Source organism: Seriola lalandi, unplaced genomic scaffold, assembly GCF_002814215.2.
Source record: "Seriola lalandi dorsalis isolate HSWRI2012SDOR001 ecotype SW California unplaced genomic scaffold, Sedor1 jcf7180002054659, whole genome shotgun sequence".
NCBI lineage: Eukaryota > Metazoa > Chordata > Actinopteri > Carangiformes > Carangidae > Seriola > Seriola lalandi.
The window spans coordinates 161826-188169 of record NW_019525212.1 but is presented as its reverse complement, the minus strand read 5'-3'; the positions used below and the strand labels follow the sequence as shown (position 1 = coordinate 188169).

Below are 26344 nucleotides of genomic sequence, written 5' to 3'. Positions count from 1 at the left end.
TTATGGGTTATTGTTTGTATTGTCAAATAATATGTTCCACTTTAATGCTACAAGAGAACTAACCAAACATGTTTAATAAACGTAACACAATCTCTGATAATGGCTTTGGCCCAGCTGGAGTGTGAACTTCCCCAAAACCAATTCCAGTGTTATTATTACTGATAGATATGAAATGATTTAATTTTACAGTGAAGAATAAAATCTAACATGTTAAAGCTAAATGACGCTTCAGTTATGAAATAAAGACCCAAATTTTTACATTAAAATGGAAAGTAATGTTAAATAAATGTTGACATGTCAAACTGCGACATCCGCCAATAAGAGACTGAACTGAACCAGATAATTAAACAGCAGTTTACAGTCAGAGGCTGACACTAAAACACACTGACCCAGACTGATTACATACACACACACAAAAATACACACACACACACACACACACACACACACACATATACACACACACACACACACAGAAACAGGTGAGGTCAAACACCAAATGCTAATTGAACTAACCTCAATAAAAGTGAAAATAACATTTTATGTAACTGAAATAAATAACAACAGCTACTGTATAACTACACACACAAAAACACTGAAAAAACACTGATCAAACTCCCATCACTCTATCTGTGATGGTCCATGTCCGTGAGTGTGTGTGTGTGTGTGTGTGTGTGTGCGTGTATGTGTGTGTGAGTGTGTGTGTGTATGTGTGTGTGTGTGTGTGTGTAAGCAGCTTTTGTGCTCAGCCCTCATAAAGCTTAATGTGCTTAGAGAAGATTAGCTCAGCGTTGCTAAGCTAGCTGCTGAGAGAGTGTGTGTGTGTGTCTGTGGGTCTGCGTGTGTGTGTGTTTGTGTGTGTGTATGTGAGGCTGCTCTGGTGAGGATTTGGTTGAAACCTACATTTGCCAATTAGGCTGGCTGTCACCGTGGCGACCGGAGCTTCAGGTAATCCCATACACAGGAGGAGGGGGAGGGGGCGGAGTCTGTTCACTTCAAATTTACGGCAAACACAAACTCTGCAGATGAACCTTCTCGCTTTTCAATGAGCTCTGGAAAACAAGGACAGACCTGTCAAACAATCAAGTTATGATCACTGTTATTCTTGTCTTTTACTATGACAACTACTACTGCTACTGCAACACTCCTGCCTCACCTGCACAGAAACTGACAAAACTGCACCCATAATAATTAATACCTACCTAACAATACAAATGTAATAATAAGAAAATTCTCAAACCAAGGTTGAATGTTTTCTTCCATGCTCATCATTTATTATTTTTAGTTTTGACCCTAAGAAATCCCCAAAATAAACTTTTGTCTTGACACCAACAAACTGACAATATCGGACTCACCACCTTTTTTTGAATATTTAAAAAACTACAATGTTTTCGTATTTTATTTATCACAACTGTTGCATTATATTTTCTGTAAATTCTGCCTCCCTTCATTATGGTCTAAATGTTGTATCAAAGATGTCTGCACCCTCAAGTATGTAATTCTGATTGAGGATAATAAATCTATTTTCTTTTCCCTAAAAACAGTAAAAAAAAAAGTATGATATTTAGTCTGGAAAGAAAATCGAATTAATTTCACAGACTGTCACTTGAGCTCAATTTATTGACATGAAGATTCGGTCCTGAGACATTCATCAGGCAAAATTCAAGCAGAAAAACCTGGATGTACAAAAGGTAGAACCTGTATGAATTATGCTTGAAGAAGGGCTGAGGATCAAAATCCTACACATCTGTCACTAACACTTTGGCGTGCAGGACCTTCTTTGAAATTACAACCTGGATGATATTTAGTCTAAAACTAAATGAGATACAGCCTTAAAAAAATAACATGGAATATGTGTTAAAATCCAGGAGATCAGGGTTCATTCAAATTTTTTTTCACTGCTAAAGTCACCTTTTTTAATTTGGGATTTTTTGAAACTGTGATTTAAGACTTGGAACTGATGTTATAAATGTTATTTAATTGCTCACAGCCTAAAATTGGTAGAACGAAAAAGTCTTCAGGTTTGATACCCAGTACTAATGTTATGAGGGAAGTACTCAGTACTGAGGGTTCATACCTGTTCATGGCACCAAAAATAAAGCACCTGTGTGAGTGTTCACTGTCACTGGATTTCACAATAAAAGTTAAGAGGATAGTTTTATTTTGACCTGGATAACTGAGGTGGCTTTACAAAGACAGAAATCACTTCCCACGTGTTTGACTCTACCTGTATAACCCGTCCTGACACTGGTCCGTCTCCACCTGTCTGTCAGGGTGGTGTGTGTTGGGGGGGACGGCTCGGTGGCAGAGCTGTGTCACGCCCTGGTCCTCAGAGCTCAGCTGGATGCAGACTCTCCAGAGAAACCAGTGAAACCAGTGCTTCCACTGGGGATCATTCCTGCTGGTGAGAAAGAGGACACACCCACATATAGATGCACAGCATGTAGATCCGCACACAGTAGATCCAGATTATGTAAAAACTGTCAGGTAGTGGTGATGTCCTTTTATTAACTGTCTGTCTGTCCATCTTTACAGGCTCTACAGATGTGGTTTCCTGTTCTGTCCATGGAGTCAGAGATCCAGTCACTGCAGCCCTGCACATCGTCCTGGGTAGGTTCTCCTTGTTCCCGATCACATCATCCTAGCTCCATAGCCACACTGGCTGTAGTGGGTTCTACCTGGTCAAAGTTCTTCCTGTCATTGATCTATAGCGATGACGTCCTTAATGGGTTCTACCTGTTTTAGATCTATTCTCCGTGGTAATCCTGGGTGGCTTCTATCTATTACATTTCTATAGTTGGCGGGTCATCCTGGGTGAGTTCTGTCTCTTATAAATCTACAGTCAATCCCAATTGTCATTTCATCTACCTGAAGCAGGTCTCAGGGAGCTAATGAGGGTCTTGTGTTCAGGCAGAGCTTTGATGGGATTGGCTGACGGTCACTCAGACAGGTTAGCAGTTTGAAAACAAACAAACCCAGAAAAACAGAAGTTTGGGGGGGGTGGGGGGCGGGAGACAGATGTCTAACAGCGGGATCAGTTTCACTCTAAATCACAGCTTTACTCATTGTAGCCACGCCCCCTTCACCAATCCCCGCCCCCTCCCAGGTAAACCTGCCGACCAATCAGCTGGCAGCAGACCAGCCTGCTGTGTCTGAATGACAGTTTGTGGTGAGATGGGGGTTCATTATCACTAATTAACACTGGAAGCTGTGTGTGTGTGTGTGTGTGTGTGTGTGTGTGTGTGTGTGTGTGTGTGTGTATGTGTGTGTGTGTGTATGTGACAGACAGATGGGAGTATTCAGTGGCTTTAATAAGTCTAATTCCTGAACAATAGTAAACAGTTAAAATTCCCAGGCAGGAAGCTGTTCCCACGGACACCAGGTGAGTTCAGATGTGTTGACGACACAACCAGGTGAACATACCTGAACTTTTACTGTTCCACAGTGAAATTATAAGGCAGGGGCGATATGACAAAATAGATCACAGATCATTTCATCAGAAATTGTTACATATATTGTTTAAAATCAGTTTGAAAACTCTCAGCTGTGAATTCATCACTGTTGTTTGTAAATACAGCAGGAAAACAGAATTATATTTTCGATAGAAAATCAAAATGTTGACAGTTGACAAACGGACAATAAAAGAAAGTTACTTTATGAATTAAACTCTCCAGTATAAATATTGGTTCCACCTTTAAGAAGCGTTGCAGGTTTGATCTCACTGACATACTGACCATTACTGTGTAATCCTCATAACACACACACACACACACACACACACACACACCATATGGTGAGGAAATCAGATTCTATCCAGAGAGACAGACAGGCAGTCAGACAGACAGGTAGGGAGACAGCAGTTCAGTAGGTTACAGCAGGTATGTGCCAGATGGCACTGTGTGTGTGTGTGTGTGTGTGTGTGTGTGTGTGTGTGTGTGTGTGTGTGTGTTCGTCTGAAAGCTGATCAAGCATCATGTTCAATGGTCTCGATGGTGAAATAAGTTTGATGAGGTTGATTTTTTTGTTTGTTTTCATTCCAGTTGCTTCTGTTGTTTGTTTGTTTGTTTGTTGTGGTGATTGCAGCTGTCAGGGGATGATACACATCTAAAAAATGCAACTGAGACCAATGGAGTTATTAATATGAATAATAATATTGATATTAATGATAATAATAATAATAACACCGAGCTCATTGACTCATAATGAGTCAAAATTTTTCCCAATAAATCATTACTTTTTCATTGGTAGATCTACCCATCAATTTCCCGCCATTTATCTGAGTCAAGGGGAAATTATTAATTAATTATATTACAAAGAATTATTGTTAAATGCATCTGTTAAGTACTGACAAAATATGTATTCAGGTATGTGCTTTGAAAGTGATAAACTTAAAATGACAATGTGATGTACTTAAAAGTTTAAACTGGAAACCCCAACAGCTGTGTCCACATACAATGTTTTTTATGTAAAAGAAAAAGACTGCTCTGCAAAAAGACTGATGCTTGCATATTTGAGAGTCTGAAAGATGTTGCATGCTTGCGATGAGCGTTGCCTTCTCTTGCCTCTGTCATGCACATTGAAATACTGAAAAACACACCTTTCCTAATAGCAGACTGAAGAACGTCATGTCAACCAATCAGGAATCTTCAGAAACAGACGTTGCTGGCTGCTTCACATCAGCTGGTACGAGTGTATCTGCTGTAAAGCAGAAGGTTTCTACGGGACAGAAGAAACAGTACATTTATAGAATTAGTCTTAGTTAAAGGAAAATTTCACACCAAAATGAGAATTGTCTTATTGCTTTAAAAAACAGTTACAACATCCCAATTCAATTTGCACAGAAGAAAATTGGAAAAAGGTTATTACACTTGGCTGAGATGAAAAAGTCAGTAAACAACAGCAGAGACACATTTATCCTCAAACTGCTGTAAATGTTCTTTGAATGCTGCGGCTTCAGAGACGGGTCAGACTGGACTGATATAAAGCCAGGGACTGGTCCCTCTACTGCAATGTGATTCCACTGATGGACATTTATGGATACTAACACACACACACACACACACACACACACACACACACACACACACACACACACACACACACACACACACTCCTGACCTCCTTCTGTCGCCCGTATTTGGAGTGCTGCTTCTCATGAATATTAATGAGCTTCTCACCATAAGACCACTTGGCCTCCTTACAGGCTGTTCGTTGTGTGTGTGTGTGTGTGTGTGTGTGATCCTAATTTATTTCTAATTAGTATTCATTATCACAAGGATCTTTTTCAAACATCTGTATTTAACCCCCCTCCTCTCACCCCCTCACCCTACAGGTCACCTGCAGCAGGTGGACATGTGCAGCTTCTCCTCTCTCGGACAGTTGGTGTGTTTTGGTTTCTCCGCCATGTTTGGCTTCGGTGGGCGCAGCTTAGCACGGGCAGAGAAGAAGAGGTGGATGCCATCATCACGACGACGAGAGTACGCTCTGGTGAAGACTCTGGCTAGACTAAGGTAACACAAATACATCCGAGTTATAAAAACCAAGTTATAAAATCCATATGTTCAGAAATCCCTCAAAGATAAAATGGTGATTTTGGCTAAATAATATAAAATTTACCTGAATTTAGATTCAAAACTAAGAAGGTTGTGGTGCTTTTTTTTTTTTATTTCTCACATTTCTTTCTCTGTCTCTCTCAGACCAGAGGACTGTCAGCTGTCTTTCCTACCAACGAAGAAGTCAACCACGAATCTGTTTGAACGTCGGTAAGAAACACAAGATAAAATGATTCTCACTGTTCTAACTTTCTAGTAAAATCCCGTCTCATAGTATAATAGTATCTTTTTGTCTCACGTGACAGTAAACTGAATATCTTAGTTGTCACTTTGGTCACTGGGATATTATAACGGGCATTTTCTACTATTCTATGACATTTTATAGACAAATCAATTAATCAAATATCGAAAGTAATTGGCAAATTAATTTATTAAAAATGTGAGCACCTTGTAAATGACCATCAAAAGGCTGACATGACTGAACCTGACCACGAACATCATTTCTAAATTTTTGTCCAAACGTGGCCCGATCCATCCGGCTCGCATCAGGCCCAGTACCTGAAGTTACCAAACCAAGTTACAACAGACCCAGAATGGTTTGACATTTTGGGAAATACACTTATTTGCTGTCTTGCTGAAAGTCAGACGAGGAGACTGATACTACTCACATGTCTGTACGGTAAATATACAGCCAGTTAGCTTAGCTTAGCATAAAGACTGGAAACAGGGGGAAACAGCTAGCCTGGCTCACTAGTTAACATATTACATCTTGTTTGTTTAATCAATACAAAAACGTCATATTTATCACACAGATATGAAGTGGTATCAGTCTTCTCATCTGACCGGTGCCAAGAAAGGGATTAAATTTATTTCCCAAAATGTCAAACAAAAACTAACAGTTTGTTTTCGGTCTGAACTCCCACTTAGCCAGTGTATTAGTGCTGTATTATACACAATACATTCACTTTTAAACCACTGATGCTGCTCTCAGTCATGTTCAAAACAAAGTTTGATCTCCTTTCTCAGAAACCAGGATCAGGACCTGGACCAGGATCCAGATTCAGGTGAGAGCGGTACTTGCCTGTCTTTGGTTGGAGACTGTTTCTGGACAAAAGATCAAAGCTGGTTCAGGTTTTGGTCGCCACCAAGCAGTCCGTCTTCATGATTCATCTTTCTTTGATTTGCTGATGCAGAGGGGGAGGAGTCCTGGACGACCAATCAGGGGCTGTATCTGAGCGTCAGCATCATGTCCATCCCCTGCCTGAGTCCACATGCTCCTCGAGGCCTGGCTCCCAACACCAGGTACACAGGTGTATGACGAGCAGTTGTGTAAAGTCACCTGTGTTGTGTGACCTTAACTATCTCCTCCTCCTCCTTCCTGTTTGTGGCAGTTTGGCAAATGGCAGCGCGGCACTGATCGCAGTGGGAAACACTTCCAGGTCAGAGTTCGTCAAACACCTGAAGAGATACAGCAGCTCCAGCGGACAGGTGAGAACAGCTGTCAATCAAACAGTCCTCTGTCTTTATGCAGTATTAAATCCACATGTGGCAGATATAATCAATAATTTTATAGTGTATAAAATGACAAAAATGACATGTGTGAAAGTTGTTGCTCAGGTGTAGTGATGAAACTACAGAGAATTATCACCTGTATCTGCAGCTCATTGTTTATCTCCACAACTCGATCACACTCACCACTTTTATAGCTTCATGTTGAGTCTCAGCAGACAGCTGTTTTCAGTGTCTGCTGCACACACACACACACACACACACACACACACACACACACACACACACACACACACACACACACGACAAACACACTGTACAGCAGCTTGTGAACACTGCAGAGCATTCAGCAGCTAAAGAACCAGAGTTGGTGGAGACAAAAAACTGAGCTAAAAGACACATTACATTGCTTCATGTCTGCTGGATGTTTGGATAAGCAACTGTTAAGATGGCCGATTAGAAGTTTGCCTTACGTACTTAAAAAGGCGATGAAATGTCAATGTTGCGTTCACAGCTTGTATCCACTGCCCTCAAGTGGCGAAAAACATCAGTCATTGCTGGTTTAAGCTGACGATGAGGTGATCGGCTGATCATTTCTCTGCAGAAGAGTCACCTCTCTGTTTGCCCCCGTTGAACTACAAACAGTCCACTCACGGTCATACAGTGGTGTTAAAGAGTGATGGGTCTTTCACTCACAAACTATCTTTGGCTGAATACAGACACCGTCTCCAGAGAGCAGTTAACCAGAGAACAGACAAAGTTTTCACTGAAGTAATGTTATTAGCTACAGCTGATCTAATCTGCTGTCAGGGATGTTTGTCATTTTAACCAGAGACATTTGGCTAAAAATGAGAAGCTACTACTTGTATATTTTCCATTCCTCTTTGCAAATAAACAGTGAGGAGACTTCAAAGGTTTGATAAGAGAGTTGTTAGTATCATCGCTTTAGGAATCAGCCTACCGGGAACTGGATCCAAAATGGAGCCATTATCTGATCTCATCCCTAATGTGTCTCAGTACATTTACTCAAGCACCGTAAAAATACTCTTAGTACTGTACTGTGAGTACAATTTTAAGGTACTTGTACTTGAGAGTTTCTATTTTCTGCTACTCCTACTATTCTATAACAAATATTTCATCTTTTACTCCACTAGATTTTTCTGATCTTAGTTTTCTAGTTACTTTGCAGATTCAGATTTATAATACAAAATGTAATCAACAAATAAATGATGATGTATGATTACATGTTAAGATAAGACTTTATTGATCCCTGGAGGGAATTTGACACATATAGCCACACCTTCAACAGCGAACTTAACAGAAAGACCTGAGTACTTCTTTCACCACTGCTCACTCTCGACCTCGCTGTCCTCAAATCAGTTAATGAATAGATTAGCCTGGTTCAGCGTGGCCTGGCCCGGCCCGGCCCGGCAGACCACACACTAACCCACTTACTAAATATACTGACAGTGCGGTAACAGTGAGTAAACAGGCTGTTTAGTAAACAGGCTGTTTACCCACTGACCTACATTTGGACGGACAGCTCATTGTCAAACATGACAAGACATGGCATCCTGGTGGAGCAGGAGCCGTGTAACAATGACCCACTGTGGACGCTGAAACTCACCCGAGTCAGTCTTGCCCGGTGAGGGCCGTGTGACCAGAATTTATAGCAGTGTGATCTGAAAACCAGACTTGGACACATCTTTGTTTATATTTAATTTAAGTATGTATTTTCCAAAGTCACTGGCTTTTTAGTCCAAAAAATCCTGTTTGTGTTTCTGTGCCGAGCTGCGGTGTTCCTATGGACACCTGGTTATTACAGAGGAGGAGGAAGTATTCAGACCCTTTAAATAACAGTATTATTACCTCTGTGTAAAAATACTCAACATTGGAAATGTTACTTAAAAGTCTGCAAGTATCTGTAAATATCATGAGATTAATGTTAAACAGAATTTTCCTCCTGGAGTTGGATGAGATCTCATTTTTAACTATTTTATATAAAGATTTAACTAATGGTCTTTTTAATACGCTGGTTATTTCAATCCATTCGTTTCTTTTGTAAAACATGATAAAATGGCAAGAAATGCCCTTTAAAATTTATCAGCGAAGTTCTGTATGTCTTGTAAATAAGCTGCAGATCATCATATTAGAGAAACTGAAACCACGTAAAGAAACAATTAATCACTGGCTATTTTTGTTTTTGATAAATGCAATCAATTAATCAGTTACTCATTTAAGCTCAAATTTGAGATACTTCTCAGTGTTTTTTTGCAGTGCATCATATTTAAAAGATCTTGAAATGTTTTGTCCTAATAAAGTACCTAATGTTATCAAATTAATGTAGTGGAGTACAATATATAGAATACATACTCAGGGATACACTAGAGTAGAAGTAGAAAGTGCCATTAAATGGAAATTCTCAGGAAACACAGGCAAATGCGGAAAAACTCGACTTTTGTCATGAGACAGACTTGAAAAACTGTCCATCCATCTTTTCAGCTTTGTTTTAAGAAAACACAGTTGGTCTGTCTGTCAGTCTTTGCTGCCCCCTGTTGGAGTTTCACGATGTAAGAGTCGGGACAACAGGACAGTTAAACAGGAAGGAACCCAGTCACTGCTGCAGATTAACAAGCTGCTTAACAAGGATTTTAACAAGCTTTTCTGACCTCCTCGGCTGACCTTTGACACACACACACACACACACACACACACACACACACACACACACACTCCTGTCTGTTTGTCTTTCTGACTGTCTGATTGTCCATCCGCAGTTCAGCTTCTCTTTCGTGGAAACGCACGCCGTGTCAGCAGTGAGGATCCGCCCCCGTTCAGTGATTGGCTTATCGGAGGAGGAGAGCGAGGAGGAAGGCGACTCCAAAACAAAACCCATCATCCAATCAGAGGGAGCCGCCTTCCCCTGGAATATCGACGGAGAGCTGGTGGAGATTGCTAACGAAGTGCTCATCAGGTACGATGATTGTTTACTCCTGAAAGAAAATAAATCTTATAATAATCATAAATATCATATATAACAGTGTATTATTTACCGAGTGAAACATGGCTGCAACTGATGATTAACTTAATTATTGATTAACATGCGAGCTATTTTCTTGATACATTGATTGATTGATTGATGTTAGAACATAGTGAAAAATACCTGTTACAATTCCAAAAATGCAAAAGGGAAAATCAAATGCTACATCGAAAAGCAAAACCAACAGGGAAAAGTCATGAAGAATAATGGGCTGAAAATTACATTATAGAAAAATAGATTTTAAAAAATTAAATATATAAAAACATACAAAAATTTAAATATATGAATATACAGAAATGTATAAAAAAATAAATGTGAAAAATAAATTTAATGAATATAATTTGGTCATTTGACTTTACATTCCCACATTAATTTTCTTATCCTTTAACAGATTCTTTTTTCTTTCTTTTGTATGGCACTCCTATGACTCCATACTAAACCAGTTCCCTTACACAATAAACAGCAGCTTGTCACTGTCCCGGTTATTGAGACCAAATTTGTGAACAGCCCATAAAAGTCAGGACATCTTGACTTCTGCTTCTTCTTTTTTAGCCTAAAATAAACCTGTTTCTTCCAACTTTGCGGATGTGCAAAACTAAATCACTGGAGTACGCCTTTAAAAAAATGTTTGCATTAACACTTTCCCTGTTATAGAAGTTTTCTTTCATGTCATTTTCAATGCACTGAGCGCCACGCCTGTTACATTATCTTAAATTTTTATCTCATTATGTCACATTATATTGAAAAGCAGACTGACAATATCAGGACTTACACTGCACCTGTATCTAATGTGTGTGTGTTTGTGTGCTCATGTTGCGTTCAGGGTACACCCACGGCTCATCACTTTGTACGGGGAGGAAGTGGACGAGGCTGAGTCGACTATTTCCTGCAGCTGCATCTGAGTCCAGCTGAAGGCGCTGTGTTTGTTTGTTGGGATCAAAACACGTTGCCATGGTAACCACAATGCATAAACAGTGGCCTCTAGGTCATTACGGTTTCCATGGCGATTGTGAACTAATATTGAACTTTCATTCAAAGAAGCAAAGACTCAGAAATAGAAAGTTTTGCATCTTCCTGCTGCTGCAACAATTTATTTTTTTTCTCACATTATTGCAACTTTAATAATCACTATCTTAAATGATATGCTACTGTCACTCCAATCGTTGAGCATAACGATTCATATTTTATATTCAAATGAATGTTTATATTTTTCCATATTTTAATTACCAGCTTTTCTCACTTGACTTGACTTTAATATTTGTTGCATATTTTTTTATTACAAGTTTAATTTTTTGTTTTATCTCGTCCAGTTTCTGGTTGTGCATGTGTTGCAGCAACAACACTGCTGCAGAACCAGAAAGGATGACTTCATTGTGTCTAAAGACTGTAAAAGTTTTATATGTGAATATAACAGATAACTGTTTTTATGTTGAAGTTCTTTGAGGCTTTGTTTAGAGATAAGAGATTTTTAGAGTAACTGCTGTGATCAAGATGAGAGAGAAACATGTACAAGTTGTTGTTTAAATAGAAAATAATTTTAATAGAAAAGTGTTGATAAAAGCAGTGAGACTCTCCAGTGCAGAACAAGTTCACAAAAACAATAACAAACTAATTCATTAAAATATTAAAAACTTCTGTGTGATGTGCATTTGTACTAAATAGATAAACAGAAGGGAAAAGTAGCAGCTGTTTCAACTGTCTTCATTCACAGAATAGAGACAGTAAAAACAATGCTTTTTAATTCTTGTAATACCTTAAACATTTTTAAATGCTGATTTTCAAGTAGTCCTCCACTATTCAACACTGTGGCTCAGTGTGTTGCTGTCTGTGTGACCCAAGTGGCATCTTTTACTTTTACTGTGCTTTCCCAAATTTCAGTCTGAATCCACAAGTGTTTCAATTAAGAATAAAAACACTCAAGCTTCTTACAAAACAAGGAGTCGACCAAGAAACTGAACCTGGGTTCACCTGAACCACCTGGTCTGAGATCAGTCGACCAGCAAAAGCCATTCGAGGCAGACTTGACTTGTCAAATGACATGTGTTCCTACGACGATTGTTCAAGGAAGAAGTGCTTGTTTTTTTCCTCTTCCTACATAGAACGGTTTCCTGGTACATTTCCCTGAACTGTTTCCTCACAGCAGCGTTAAACAGTTGCACAGCGGACTAGAAGATCAGAAGAACAGAAACCAAGTGTGAATGGTATGGCACAGAGAAATTCATCCGTATTCATCCATATTTTTTGACAGTGGCTCCTTTCCATTCTGCGAACGTTTCCTCCCTTCCTACAACCCCTGAACGCAATCCTGTATCCTTTGCGAAAGTCTTTTTTAAAGAATTGCTACGCCACTTCAACATGAATGTTTCCGATTAGTTTGAGCTGCTGTGGAATCATAATAATTATATTACATGTTTTGTACTGTAGATTAGGAAAAACACCCCATTGAAAAATACCACTGCAGCTGTTTATTCATAAAATAAAAAATATTGTGTGTGCAAAATCTGAAAACTCTTAAAACTTCTTATTTTATGTTTCAAGTGCAGCTTTGCTCATTTAGAAAGAGAAGTACTGTTATAAAGTTGTGGTTATCATTAATTATAAAATATCATCCAGGGGCTGAAAAAGGTGTCAGACATAACTGTACCTGTGATCTACAGATTTTATTCTGAATATTTATACCTGTTGTTATTGCTTCTTCACATCCATTCTGCTCTTTCAGCTATGAACAAATTTTCTATTTGTTTAATTTTCTATTTGTCACATTCTTTGCCCTGATGCAATGTGTATACCACCCAGTGTTTTTTCTATCCCTAAAACAAGTGAGGGAGGAGAAGAGCCATCTTAGCCAAATGAAAACCATCTAGTGACAACTTGCTTAACAAACTTTTCTATTTGCCCTGCTCTGGGCCGTTTACCTCACACTTACGTTTTGCTCTCACGATTGTTCATTTAATTAAAAAAAAAAAAAAGTTATATATGGAAAAAGCTCTCCAAGCTAATGCACAAGCATCACCTGTCACTTACTGTGTCAATGACAGTTCGAGGCAAAAGACGTACTTGTGTTCTTGAGCTCTGTCTCATAACGGTCTGCAGATCTCTTCACTGGAGCAGAAGAGGGTTAAATAAAAATGGGTGGTGCAACACAGCTAAGAAGAGTTTCCTCCATTTCGGCCAACTCTGTTCCATCACAGGTCAGCACTGTCAAGACGACTCGCTGTTGGTCAACGCTGCAAAACCGTGTCAAAGTTCACCAAAGTTGAAATTGTCACAAAAACTTGACCACATGAGTGAATCCAATGTGCGACATTTTGCTGGTTTAAATGATGTTGTGATCATAAACTCAATCAAATCCCAGAGTGAAAACTCCCGCGCTGATTGTTTGCTACATAAACACGTTGCCTTGGCTGCCAGCACTTGACTATTTCTTCTGTCTGGATAAACATCTGGTGTGTGCACAGTCAGTGAGTCTTCTCTTTGTTTGTCTCCAGTGCATAAAGTGTTGGTCAGCAGGTAAACAAAAACATAGAAAGATTATATAGACAGACAAAAGGGAGATCTTCCAGAGAGTTATGAGCCAATCAGAGGCCAGGTTTCCATCCCCTGAGATTGAGGGTCACTACCGTATCCTCTTAGAAGAGTCAAAATGGAGGCCATCAATAACAGTGTCATGGTTCCAGGAATCCCTGAGATCCTTCCAATTGGTCCAAATATGATCGTTTCAGATTCACTTCCCTTTTTATTAATCCTCCATCCCCTCGCTGTTGCAGTCTTTATACTTGTCTGCATTTGTGAAGGCACATCAGGCAAAATAATTTAAAAGGTGATGGTCAGATTCTGGTGTGTTCAGGAGACATTCACTTGAGACATGTATCATCATCCTCCACACTCAGACAGGTCTGACTTCAAACTTCTGACACAGTCTGTACAGATATCATTGGCTGTTGATGTTCGCTGTCTGTCAGCATATGCTGTATGTCTCATTAAAACTGCTGCAGAGTCACAATATGAACGCCACCTTACAGTCACAGGTCAAAGGTCATGGGGTTGAAGTGACAGTTAGGAAAAGCTCTCTCTGTCGCTGCTTTTGGGAACGTAGTCCCAGCTGTGTCTCCTGAACTCCTCCTCCTTCTTCTGAAGTTCCCTCTTGAAGAAACCAGCCTGAGAGACGGACAGAAACAAACAGTGAAAAAATGAAGCTGGTGTTGCTATAGCAGTTATACACTGCAGTTAATCTCTACTATTATATTGGGATATACTGCAGTTTGTAAGTACCATTTTCTTGTGACATAATGCAGTTCATCAGTATCATTATATTGCAATATACTGTGGTTTACCTGCTCATCATACAGCAAATATTCACACCATTGTATTGAGACATACTGAAGTTTACTGGTGCCATTATATTGTGATAGACTATGGTTTATTAGTATCATTATATTGCCATACACTGCAGTTTGTCAGGACATTATATTAATATATACTACAGTTTATGAATACAGTAAGTGCAGTGTATCTGTACATTATATTGCAATATAGTGCAGTTTATCAATTCATTATATTACAGTGTACTGCAGTCTATCACTGAAGTATACTGCAACATACTGCAGTTTACTAGCACAGTATATTATGATATCTGTAGTTCATATGTACAATACAGCTGAAGTTTGGAATAAGAGTGACACAAGAAGCATCTTGGTCAATATCATAATTATCATGTGTATGTGTGTGACGGTAAGTAAAATGAAATAACAATATAGAAATACCAAAGATCTAAAGTACAATTTAGAAATCCTCCATTTGCTCACCAGAGAGCACTTCCATGTTTTTTCTTCAACCATTAAATGTTATTAACGTGAGATATTGGTTTATCCGAGGTGTTTATGTTAGAAAATATCTTTACCTTCCACAGACACCAGATGAGACCAGCCAAGATCAAAAGACCCAAAACTAAACTGACGACAATAATGAAGATCTTCACTGTCATTGAGGGTTTCTGGGTAAAAAGAGCTTCAACCACCACCTAGAAATGTACCACATACAATATATGATTATTAGTAACACATAGGATATACAGCAGATTGCATTAGGATTACTTTTAACAACTACAACTCCCATGAGGGACTTGTTCCAGATGTGATCCAGTCTGACTCTACACTCTTCACTCGCTGTGAAACCTTTGTTTTGATTGGTTAAGCTGTTGCTTGTGATTGGCTGCAGGGTGATTTACATGAGCTTGAGGGTGTTTCTGGATGAGGACGGTGTGAGGATCTTCTTTGGGAGATGATATCATCGCTGTGCTCTCCAACTTCATGAAACTGTGACGACCCTGAGACAGAGACACAAAGACAGACATCAGGGTCTAGCTGCATAAAACTCTGAAGATTCCTGAGTAAAACTCTACACACAAAAACAGAAATGTGCATGAACATGCTTGTTGTCAGATGTCTAATGCTGTGCCTACACCTGGTTCTGTTTTATCAAATTCAGTCATTGTAGAACTGTTGCTTAGGTGTTTTTCTAGTGTGTGTGTGTGTGTGTGTGTGTGTGTGTGTGTGTGTGTGTGTTACCGGAGCTTGCAGTAGTACAGCAGGGTTCAGTCTGGTCTCCAGTTGGATGGTGGCATCTCTCCCCGCCTCCAGGTTGCCAAGACGACACACCAGCCGCTCGCACAGTTCATCACCACGGCCACAAAACTGCACACACATATAGAAATATATTATATAATATATATATTGACAAACACATACACACACTACACACTAGCACCAAGGCTCTGGGGATCCAGACTGAAAAATCTTAACGACTGGAACGTGTGCCCTACTGACACCATGAGGTTGGCACATGTTTTTTTGTGACATTTCTCCACATGTGGATGCACTGCCAAAACATCTGGTACAGATATTTCTGCCCCTCCATAGGATGAATTACAATAACTTTTGTGATCCTGACTTTCCATCTAGCATCATCAGACTGTAGTCATAAATGCAAGGCTGTTGAAGAACTGTTCTATTCAGCAGTGAAATGTACTTTTCTCCCACTGTAAATTCTTATAGTGATGTCTCATTTCAACAGTAACCCCACTGACAAATCACATTTTTCCCCTCAGTTTGAGTAGAATGGCTCTAAATACTACACTGCCTTGAGCCTCAGCAGCTGTTGCTATGAAGAAGAATGAAATCATTGTGTTGTAAACATGTGTTTTATGTTAGCTATATAACATTAGTCTAAAAGGTAAATTCATTTTACAGAGTTGTACAAAGTTCAGCCCCTAACTTTATCCCATCTTTAGTCACATGGCAATAAAATTCAAAGCTCTCTGATTGGCTGCTTCTTACAGCAATGCTCTCTGGGAGTTGTAGTATGTTATATTCAACTGGCAGTGAACATTTCAGGCTAACAATGCATAATGTAATTCTGAGCAGAGAAATAAATAGGTCTTTATTTACTTGTATTGCTTTCTTTGTGAAGGAGGTAAGTTTAAGTTAGGCTTAGTGTGTGTTCATGTCTGTCTGTGTTGGGTGTGTGTGTGTGTGTGTGTGTGTGTGTGTGTGTGTGTGTGTGTGTGTGTGTGTGTACCATTCTGCGGGTGGAGGTGGAGGAGAAAAAGAAGACGAGTTGTTTGATGAAGGAGGCTTGAGGGACGGCACAGTCCTCGATGACTGAAACAGTCGTGTCACTGAGCGAACACACACCATGAGATGACTGCAGACAGAGAGAATTAATTTAAACATGTGAATATTATACACACACTTTTCTACCACTAATGTTGACAACTTTTACCACAGTTTTCTACTGTATTTCTACTGCTACTTTAACCGCCACTGCTACCATTACCAAATCTGTTACCCAATCAGCAATCACCACGGCTGGATGTTTAGGCCAATGCATGAGCCCAAACTTTGTGTGAAGGCCAGGGCTGGGTATCGAATGTCAACATGTTGTGTGGTACCAACCAAAATGTGTCCATAGCATTGTCCTTAGCATCTGCTGTTGAATCAGGTGCTGAATGTCTAAACTGTTGATTCTCACTGTCTGTTGTTTTTGAAAGTTAGTTTGGGGTTAAATGACTTTTATTGTAGCAGTTCCTTTAATGGCCACTAGTTGCTGTCACAAAAAAAAAACTGTTTTCATGTGCATAGGAAAATCCCCAGCTCCTCTCGAGACATACAATGTGAGTACATTTTGTTCTACAACCACAACAAGTTTCAGTAGTGCATTTTACTTCCTCTAATGTAAGTCTGAGAGGAGATTTTCAGAATCATTGTTCCATGAAGATGATATTAAAGCTTACAAGAGGTATTTAGGTGCATGTTTGCCTTAGTTACAGGTGTCTCAACCTATTACACTCAGCCATGGTTTTGCAGGTTGCTTGCCCCACCTCAGGCTCATACCCTCTTTACCACAATTCTCGGGCTACAGTATCTGAGAAGGGTGGCTGCAAGTGGTAAACGCAAACACTTATATATATATATATATATAAAAACTGTGCACTTGTGAACCTGTGAAGGAAAACTGTGCTATTTCTGCTTCTACTACCACCTGCTACCGCGGGTGCTACTGCTGGTACGTTAGTGCACACACCTGCCAGTCGACCACCTGCAGTAGTCTGTGTCGGTACGGAACGAGGATCTTTGGTAACATGATGTCAACCACAGTATCTACTGACCTGCTGGGACCAGAGTTTAAGACCTGCAGACAAAAAGAGAATAACAGATGTACCATAAGAGATAAGATATAATCAGGAAATATAATGTTGCTATGGAGACAGTCACTTAGATACAACATGAGACCCATTTTGTTAAAATTTCAGCAAATTGCCATCAAAAGTAAAAGTATGAAAGTATAAATTTACTACTAGCTGTTCTTGTTTGCAGTAGTTTGTAAGATGTTTGCACCCATGAATTTACAGAAAACTATCACTGAATTACTTTTAAACTGAATAAAACTGTAAAACAAGATGATTCTCAGGCAAGTTCTGGAGATATGAGGAGTGTCTTTTTTCTATAAATTTAAGTGGATTAATGAAAGATTATTGGCCGTGGGTGTTGGAGACAACGTTATCTTCTAAGAGTGTAAGTAAGTAACACTGAATCTAAAAGTATGTGTATCATGTCTTTTAAAATTTGATTGAGTTATGACTCAGAGAAGAAGTGGCTTAAGGACCTTAATTAGTTCCATGAGACATGTGTCACAGCCACTGTTGCAGCTTCTACTTAGACTGTGTTGATAAAAGGGCCAAACTAAACTACTAAGTAAGGCAAAGGAGGAGGAGTTCAGGGAGACAGCAGACACACTTCCAGTTGCCCTAGGAGCTTTTGGCAAAATACACAACTCAGAAAGTGGAAGCAGGGTCTTGTCAGGCTGTTTTTAGCAGCGAAGGAGAACTGCTGACCAGGGTGTCCACTGGGGGTATAACTGAGTCATAGAAAGATGTGCTCAGACAGAACATGAACATGAAGTTTTTCCTTGCGTTTCTCACATAAAGTTGACCGTTGGACTTTTTTTTGGAAATATATCAGCTGTACAGATGTTGGCTGAAGCTACCTCACAACATACACACTGACTGTGTCTGTATTTGAGTGACAGCTCAGACTCTGAATTCACCTGGTCACTCCATTAAGGTGCAAAGTTAATCCGCATGTCTTTACAAAATTCGTTTTGTTCCCTCATTGTTCAGGAACTGTGACATTTTGACTTGTCAGAGTAAAAACAAGACAAGGTCAAAGCGTCGTGTTTGCATTCAGTCTTGTGTCAGCCTCATTTGTGTCCGTTCACGTCCACTTGCATCTTTCTATTGACTTTGTATGTGACTGTGTAGCATCCAGAATTCACTTTTGTGTTCTGTCTGAACACACCTGAACAAAGTCCTGAGGCAGACTGACGTTTACCTTGTATGTGTAGTTAAATCTTTCAGTGTAGCAGTCAACTGGAGTCAAGTCTTCATCTCCAAACACAAAAGAGTCGGGAGTCGCAAAACTGCAGACAGACAAACACACAGACATGCAGTCAAACAGGACCAACTCAGCAGAGTTTTAGTTGCAGCATCTCCATCATGGCCCACATGTCCAACATCTTTTAAATCTTTCGAAGACTATTATATTATTATTATTATTATTATTATAGAGCATATTCATATTTACTTGAGTGTTTTTTATATTTTACCTGAATTGTATTTTATTGTAGAATGAAAATGGGTAAGTTGTATATTTTTTCATTTGTGGGCTAACTCACCCGTGGATGTTGATGTTGACTCCATATTTAAGATGAAGGGGGAGACTGATGGCGTTGTCATGGAGATACTCCTCCCTTTCATAGTTATCACTGAAGACAAAACATTAATACATAATCAACTTGCAAACGTCTAATCTTTAACGCATAGATGGATTGAGAAATGATTTTTGTATCTTTGCCTCATTCTGAGCCTCAAACTGAATGTGATTTCAGAAAGCTCATCTAATAATTTACCAATAATAAGTCAATTCTATATTCAAATTTAATTTCTCAAATTATTATTACAATAAATTTATTATTTGCATTTACCCTCAAGTCTTTAATTTCTTTTTCTGGCTTAACTTTCATGTTAAACTGCAATAATAATGTTAACACTGTGGATGAAACTATTCTTCACAATGAGAGCTTTAGCCTTTATTTGAGTTCTTTCTTCACCCCTGGAGAGGAAGAGAGGGAGCGTGCCCTTACCTGCTGGTGTTAACATGGATGTTGATGTCACCTGGTGTGCTGTTCTGGTTCACATCCAAAAGGAAGCTGATGTTCAACTACAAGAAACAGGAAATGTGATTAATTTCAAATGGGTTTCAGTCTCACTCATCCTGTTTCACTGTAAACTCTAAACTAATGTCCTTTTTTGTCTTCATCTGTGAAGTTAAATTATTGAGTTCATGTTAATCTCTAAGTTTTCAGATGTTGATGGAAATTACACCTTAAAACTGCTGCTGTGTGTGATTCTAGGGGGAACTTGGATATTTCAACAGTTTCTTTCACAATATTTACTTGAAAAAACTGAGACACAGGAAATATAGCAAGTATCTTGATAGATAGAGAACAGAAAGTACAGACACACTGGATCTCATCCCTGACCTACAGGCAGTTTTGAGTGATACTGAGCTGTGGACCAGTGTTAGCGAACTGTCTTCGTTAGCCATGCTAGCAGTGTGTAGCCTTTCATCAAGCGCCAACAACAGATCAAAAATCTTTTTTGTCCAATAGTTTGGTTTATGACCAAATACCTGCAAAACTAATGACACTCACATCAGCCTTAGCTGTACTTTCAGTTTGCAGTAATTAGCAAACGTTATCATGTCCGTCTGTGAGCATATTAACGTGCTGACATTAGCATTTACATCAAAGTGCCACTGTATTTAAGTGCAGGCTCACAGAGCAGCTCACATGTAGACGTTAGTCATAAAACATTTTCAGTAACAGTCTGTGACTGGCTGAGGCTTACCTGGGTGAGGGCTGGGAGGAGGAGGCTGGTGACGCTGCAGTCAACAACCACCATTGTACTGTTGATTTCCTGGGTGACATCACAACTGACCACATTCTCCTGCTGCACACACAGATTAGCACAGGCAGTTTGTTAGTTATTTGTGTTGTTAAGGTTATAATCCTTAAGATTTAAAAAGAGAAAGAATCAAACCCTGTTTCCAATACTAAATAGTCAAGTAGTAATCAAGTCAATTTTCTTTTACAACCCAGTAAAAAAAAAATCACATATTTGCCTCAAGGGACAACGAATTTATAGATGCATGAGGTAAACTCACGTTCTGCAGGACTTTAATGTAGTGGATGTTGTTTGGGAATTGGAGTGTCAGACGTGGCAGGAATGCATCGTCTCCAGAATTCAACAGCGATGTTTTCAACATGATAGTCTGTCCGGAGCCAAGAGCAAAGTAATCCTGCTGACTGAGTAGAGAAAACAACAACAGAGCTTATGATCCAGCCACAACCAATATCAAAATATAACTGCTGACTACTAACAATGTGGAAACAATTTTAACGCTTACTTGTATAGAAACATTTCCCCGATAAGAAAATGAGACATTGATATACTGTTAATAAGTTACATTGCTTGATGACATAGCAACAACCAAACAAAAATGCTGACTTCAAGGAATAAGATTAACATTCTGAAATACACTAATTTACTTTCTTGAGACAATGAGATCAAAACTTTGATAGAATTCTCATCTCTGTCCTTTAAATATGAGGCTGCACAGCTTATCTTAGCATAAAATCTGGAAACTCACCAATTAACCGATTATATAACACCTGTTGAACCCCTACACAGAAAAGAAAAAATGATATCTGCCGTTTTTGTAGGTGTATTTTTGTTCGTCGGCCAGATGTTTCCCCCTACTTCCAGTGTTTATACCAAACTAAGCTAACCACATCCTGACTTCTGCTACATACAAAACACACAGACATGAGAGTGGTATCAGTCTTCTCATCTCACTCTGGCCAAGAAAAGTGAATAAGCATATTTCACAAAACAATGTCAAACAGTTGCTCTAATTTATATTGTGATAAATATGGATATTGTGTTTCTGAACAATAACAGCATAGTCCAGCTACAACAAAGATAAAAGCACTGCTGCTGACTGATATTGTTCTAAATGGATCCTCCTGAATTAGCCAGCAGCTAATTAGCATCATCTGATGGGAAAAACCTCCATGTTAATTTTAGAGAACCGAGTGGCTCGTTTTGCATTAAAACACAATTTAAGACAGGTCATCAAAACTATGACCTGTGTGTGACTTATGTGTCCTAACTGAATCAGTAAGGAAACAATACAGCTGTTGTTTCAGACTGTTCCTCTCTGTGTATTTCTTTGCTATTCACACACAACTCCTTGCTCCACGTGTGTGTGTGTGTGTGTGTGTGTGTGTGTGTGTGTGTGTGTGCTTTCTTACTGTGGCAGCAGTAGTTGAGCTGACAACTGCATGTTGGTTGAACAGTTTACCAGGGAACAGGAACGAGCAAACCGAGTCTGAAAGAGAGAAAGGCAGGGAATTTACTGATGACGTTAATAATAATAATAATAATAATAATAATAATATCTATCTGACCCCAAATAGATGATTAACAGATGATTAACATTGTCCTCAAGCCTAACTCCAGCTGTAAATTCCTACATGTTCACTCTTCCTGCTCTGTTTTTATGAGCCAGTGGGACATGGTGTGGGCACAGAATGAGTGGAGTGATCTTGGTTAATATGTTGCAGCTGTAATTATATCTGGATTAGCAGGAAGTCATTATGAGTCTGTGTGGTGGAGCTGACATCAGATTAGCTGTTTCCTTCCCTTGAAAACAGATCAGATTGGTGATGGAAAGACAGATTTAATGAAGCTGCTCCAACAGGAAACTGAGGGTAAGTTTGACTCACTTAGTTTAAGTTGTGGCTCTGGTAGGAGAACCAAACAAACAGCACTGCACATATACTTTTAGTTGTACACACTTAGCACTAGCTGGGACCTGGTTGGTGTTAGCATTGGTCAGTACCTGGTTGGTGATGGTGTTCTGGTGTCCTGCTCTCTGCTGCAGAATAGGTTTTAATGGAGGGAAGGTTTTAGAAGAGGCTCTGTGGGTTTTTGTATCTCTGAGACTATATGAAACTTCAAACTGGACTGGAGTAAAAATATCCCTCACGTCTTTCTGTAGGAGGAAGAAAAAGGTAAATATCGTTGTCAGTCATTAACATGTTATTAGGCTCATGTTAAATGTATTTCATTGTATGTTTTTTTTTTGGAAGAGTTTGAATGAGTTACCCTTTGGTGAGCCACATGTGTTGTACAAGTGACGTGGCCATGTCGTGCTCTCACACGACCCTTTGTGATATTAGACGACCCGTTACCATGGAAATAGAAACGATGAGGGAAGGATGGCTTATGGAGGAGGTCAGAGGTCAAATTATATTGAAGCTCTGAAGAGGAGAGGAACAATGTTAAATATCAGTAGGTAAATCATACACTCTTATGTACAATATAACTGACCATTTGCTAAACTCCTCTACCAGTGATTCCCAGTCACAACTGAGAAATAACTAAACACTGAAGGGCGAGATATGTAGCGAGATATACTCGTCACATCTGTTTAGCCTTTCAAAAAAACGAAAACACATGAGCACAAGTGTATTTGTCTGCTCAAACATAAGCTGCAAACACCCAGCTAGCTTCATGTAAACTCCTGTGTACCACTGTACAAGATACTGTAACTACACTAGTGTATGCAGTTGATTTAAAAAAGCTCTGTTCATGACAAGAATATCCACTGTGTTGTATTACCCCTAGCAACATTACTCGAAATATAGTATTACATTTGCCATACACCTCTGTTAGTCCTCATCGCAAAAGCCTTTTAAAAGTGAAAACAACCTGTTTGAAAATGTGCTGACTTTTTGCCTGGTGTATATTTTACCCTCAGTCTTTCAGCACAATATGTATATGTATATGTATATGTATATGTATGTAGACAGGAAGTGCATATCAAACATCCTTTTACAGGGTTCCTGTTTTAAACTGAGCCAGCTGAAAACATTAAAAAGTCAGTCAGACACATTGTTTTCAACACAACCCATGGAGCTTTCGCTAGCTTTTTTAGCTAAAAATCTGATAACACTTCATGGTCGTTACTTAGAAATGAAAAGCTGCTTTTGTGTACCTCTATCTGAAATAAATAACCCATTGTTTCAATTAATACTAAGAATTTCAGGTCAATTTGGGTTTGACCTATAATCTTAAACATGTCTAGGTTGGGTCTACAGTCAGTCTCATATACTCGACAGTCGGGTTTGCAGTACCTATAGCTCCTGTGTACCGTCTGGACCTGACACTGAAGCAGACAGTGACATTGAAGCAGACAGTTGGAGTCTTGTGTTCTTGGCACAGCGCCAGCCGCTGGTCAATCTGCTCAGGCAGAGCCAGAGACGCCTTCACCTGAATCACTGGACGAGTCCTGCAGCAAACAGGACACATGCAGAGCAATTATTACAGCATGATGACTGGACTGAAAGGAAAGTACACCAACATTTGTAAGTCCTGTTGGAACATAAAGCTTCAGTGTGGTTTTACCTGAGAACCACAGCCGAGTCTGAGAGGAACGCACCAACTGCCACATCTGCAGAGACACAGGGAGTTTAACCTGGTTTAACGCAGATCTAATGTGTACATGAATGCACAATATGGCAGATGTTGTGACACAGAAAATTATCGTTGTGCGAGGTGGGGTTACCCTGGTAGCCATTATCGTCAATGTCAACGCCGGAGCTCAGTGACTGGCCGAACATCCTGAGGTTATGACCCAAGGTGGATCCAGTAATTCTCTGAAAACACACAAATACACCATTGTCAGACATAACAAAGTTGGTCATACAAAAAAAAATGCATGAAGGTGTCACTTGTCAGCTCTGGGTGAGTGTGATGGGCATTTCCCTCTATTGTTGTATATTTTACAAATCAAAGTCAGTCCTGATTAAATTTAACATAAATATTCTCCCTTATAATCAAAATTAAGTTAGAGACTGGCTGTATAAGTTGCCTGAAATAGCACCATATCATCCTCACTGTGCTCGGTGAAACACGGTAGTGAATGCAGACGAGACCCGTGCTCTGTCTGAACAGTGATTAGTTTGGGATTTATTACAGTCTTAAAGGAACTATCCATTTTGTCTTGTAATGATTTGTCCTCAACTACATTTCTGTCTCTACGAACTATAGAGACTCCAATAGGGGATCATACTGATATGAATGAAACAACAGAAATAAGTTGTAATAAACTGCAATTATCAATTAAGTGTTGAATCATAAAATATTATTATTATTATTATTATTATTATTATTATTAATTATTGTTTGTGTTATTAGCAGCTTAATATTACTGATATATTTCTGTGTCAGTGTTTATACCTGAGATGGAGTTGATGAGATGCCGTCCTTCCTGCCATTATAGATGTAGACAGCTCCTTTTAGGTCATCTTCCTGCGGTGCACCAACCGCCACATCTACAAATACACACGGAAGTAGATGTTACTGTATTAGTGAGGACTCTTGCTGTTGCCATCCAAAACCCGTTGACCTAACCTCATCCTTTAACATACGTATTGATTTCCTTCCTTCCAGACAGCCATTACTTTATGTTGCTTTTTTTCTATGAAACTTTCAGAGACTTGAAACTTGCTGCAGAAAATATTTGTTTATAGCGTTACAGGTGCTTGTAGGTGGATTTCATTACCACCTAGCAGAGTCAGCCTATCTGTTTACATTTCCAGTCTTTATGCTAAACTAAGATAACCATCTCGTGGCTGCAGTTTCATATTTTGCGTACAGACATCAAAGTGGTATCAATCTTCTCATCTAACTTGTGGCAAGAAAGCAAATTAGTGTATTTCCAAAATGCTGACCACTTACTTTAATAATTTACTACTTTACTTTACAAGACTAAGAGTCCACAGCAATACTTGTTAGGCTATACTTAACACATGCTAATGTTTAGCAGCAAACATACTGTATGTTTGTTTAGCACTGTCAGCATCTTAGTTTAGCATGGACGTATGCTAGCAAATTTGCTAATTAGCACCAAACACAAAATACAGCTAATGCTGATGGGAATTCATTAGTTTTGCAGGTATTTTATCTTTACAGAACAAATTTAAAATATTAATGGCTTAACCAAATTTCATGTGGTGCTAGAGAAAAAGTCAGGGGATCACCAAAGTCTCATCACCTTAAAACCAGAAATACCTAAACAAAATTTTGTGCCAATCCCTCAAGAAGATGTTGAAGTTGCTGAGGAAAAGTCTCACCTGCTAATAGCACTAAATGAAAAGAGGCTCAAAGTCATACAGATTCATCCTCTCAAGATAATGAATATTTGAACCAAAGACTGACATTGCTCTCCATAGAGCTGCTAGTGTGGCTAAAAAAATACAAGTAAATAATAAAATTAAAAGTCCTTCTGTTTAGGAGTCAGCTACAAATTATCTGAGGGGGGAGGGGGTAAATGTTTTGTACTTAAAACCTCTGTGTTTCTAAAACTGTGGCTCCACCCTGTAGGAAAATGGTCAGCAGGATGAAAGTGCTCAGGGTTTGTACATCAACATGAGAAAACACCAAGAAAACACCAGCATTGATCTTTAATATTTAACCTGAGGCCTTTGAAGATGTGAAGGTCTGAAAGTTAATCTGCTTTTTTTTAAACAAAGAGTGAGCTACTGGACCCCCCCCCCC

General features: G+C 39.2%; 2 protein-coding genes across 2 annotated transcripts in view; one reads left to right on the top strand and one right to left on the bottom strand.

The window, feature by feature from the left end:
* Window positions 1-11239, top strand: part of cerkl (CERK like autophagy regulator) — a 32003-nt gene extending 20764 nt beyond the window's left edge. The window contains exons 6-14 of the mRNA XM_023420864.2: window positions 2274-2404; window positions 2536-2610; window positions 5333-5510; window positions 5697-5762; window positions 6579-6616; window positions 6746-6854; window positions 6944-7040; window positions 9839-10035; window positions 10925-11239. Of these exons, the coding sequence (XP_023276632.2) occupies window positions 2274-2404; window positions 2536-2610; window positions 5333-5510; window positions 5697-5762; window positions 6579-6616; window positions 6746-6854; window positions 6944-7040; window positions 9839-10035; window positions 10925-11003 (970 nt within the window). The 3' untranslated portion in view covers window positions 11004-11239. The remainder of the gene's footprint in view (window positions 1-2273; window positions 2405-2535; window positions 2611-5332; window positions 5511-5696; window positions 5763-6578; window positions 6617-6745; window positions 6855-6943; window positions 7041-9838; window positions 10036-10924) is intronic.
* Window positions 11240-11614: 375 nt separating this feature from the next.
* itga4 (integrin alpha 4) overlaps window positions 11615-26344 on the bottom strand; it is a 25083-nt gene continuing 10353 nt past the window's right edge. Inside the window, exons 12-29 of the mRNA XM_023420876.2 lie at window positions 25025-25119; window positions 24351-24441; window positions 24191-24236; window positions 23920-24074; window positions 22889-23043; window positions 22623-22775; window positions 22033-22109; window positions 20883-21024; window positions 20567-20668; window positions 19801-19877; window positions 19333-19422; window positions 18990-19077; window positions 17683-17790; window positions 16678-16803; window positions 15669-15794; window positions 15329-15427; window positions 15002-15121; window positions 11615-14259 (exon numbers count right to left, since the gene is read on the bottom strand). Of these exons, the coding sequence (XP_023276644.1) occupies window positions 14158-14259; window positions 15002-15121; window positions 15329-15427; window positions 15669-15794; window positions 16678-16803; window positions 17683-17790; window positions 18990-19077; window positions 19333-19422; window positions 19801-19877; window positions 20567-20668; window positions 20883-21024; window positions 22033-22109; window positions 22623-22775; window positions 22889-23043; window positions 23920-24074; window positions 24191-24236; window positions 24351-24441; window positions 25025-25119 (1952 nt within the window). The 3' untranslated portion in view covers window positions 11615-14157. The remainder of the gene's footprint in view (window positions 14260-15001; window positions 15122-15328; window positions 15428-15668; window positions 15795-16677; window positions 16804-17682; window positions 17791-18989; window positions 19078-19332; window positions 19423-19800; window positions 19878-20566; window positions 20669-20882; window positions 21025-22032; window positions 22110-22622; window positions 22776-22888; window positions 23044-23919; window positions 24075-24190; window positions 24237-24350; window positions 24442-25024; window positions 25120-26344) is intronic.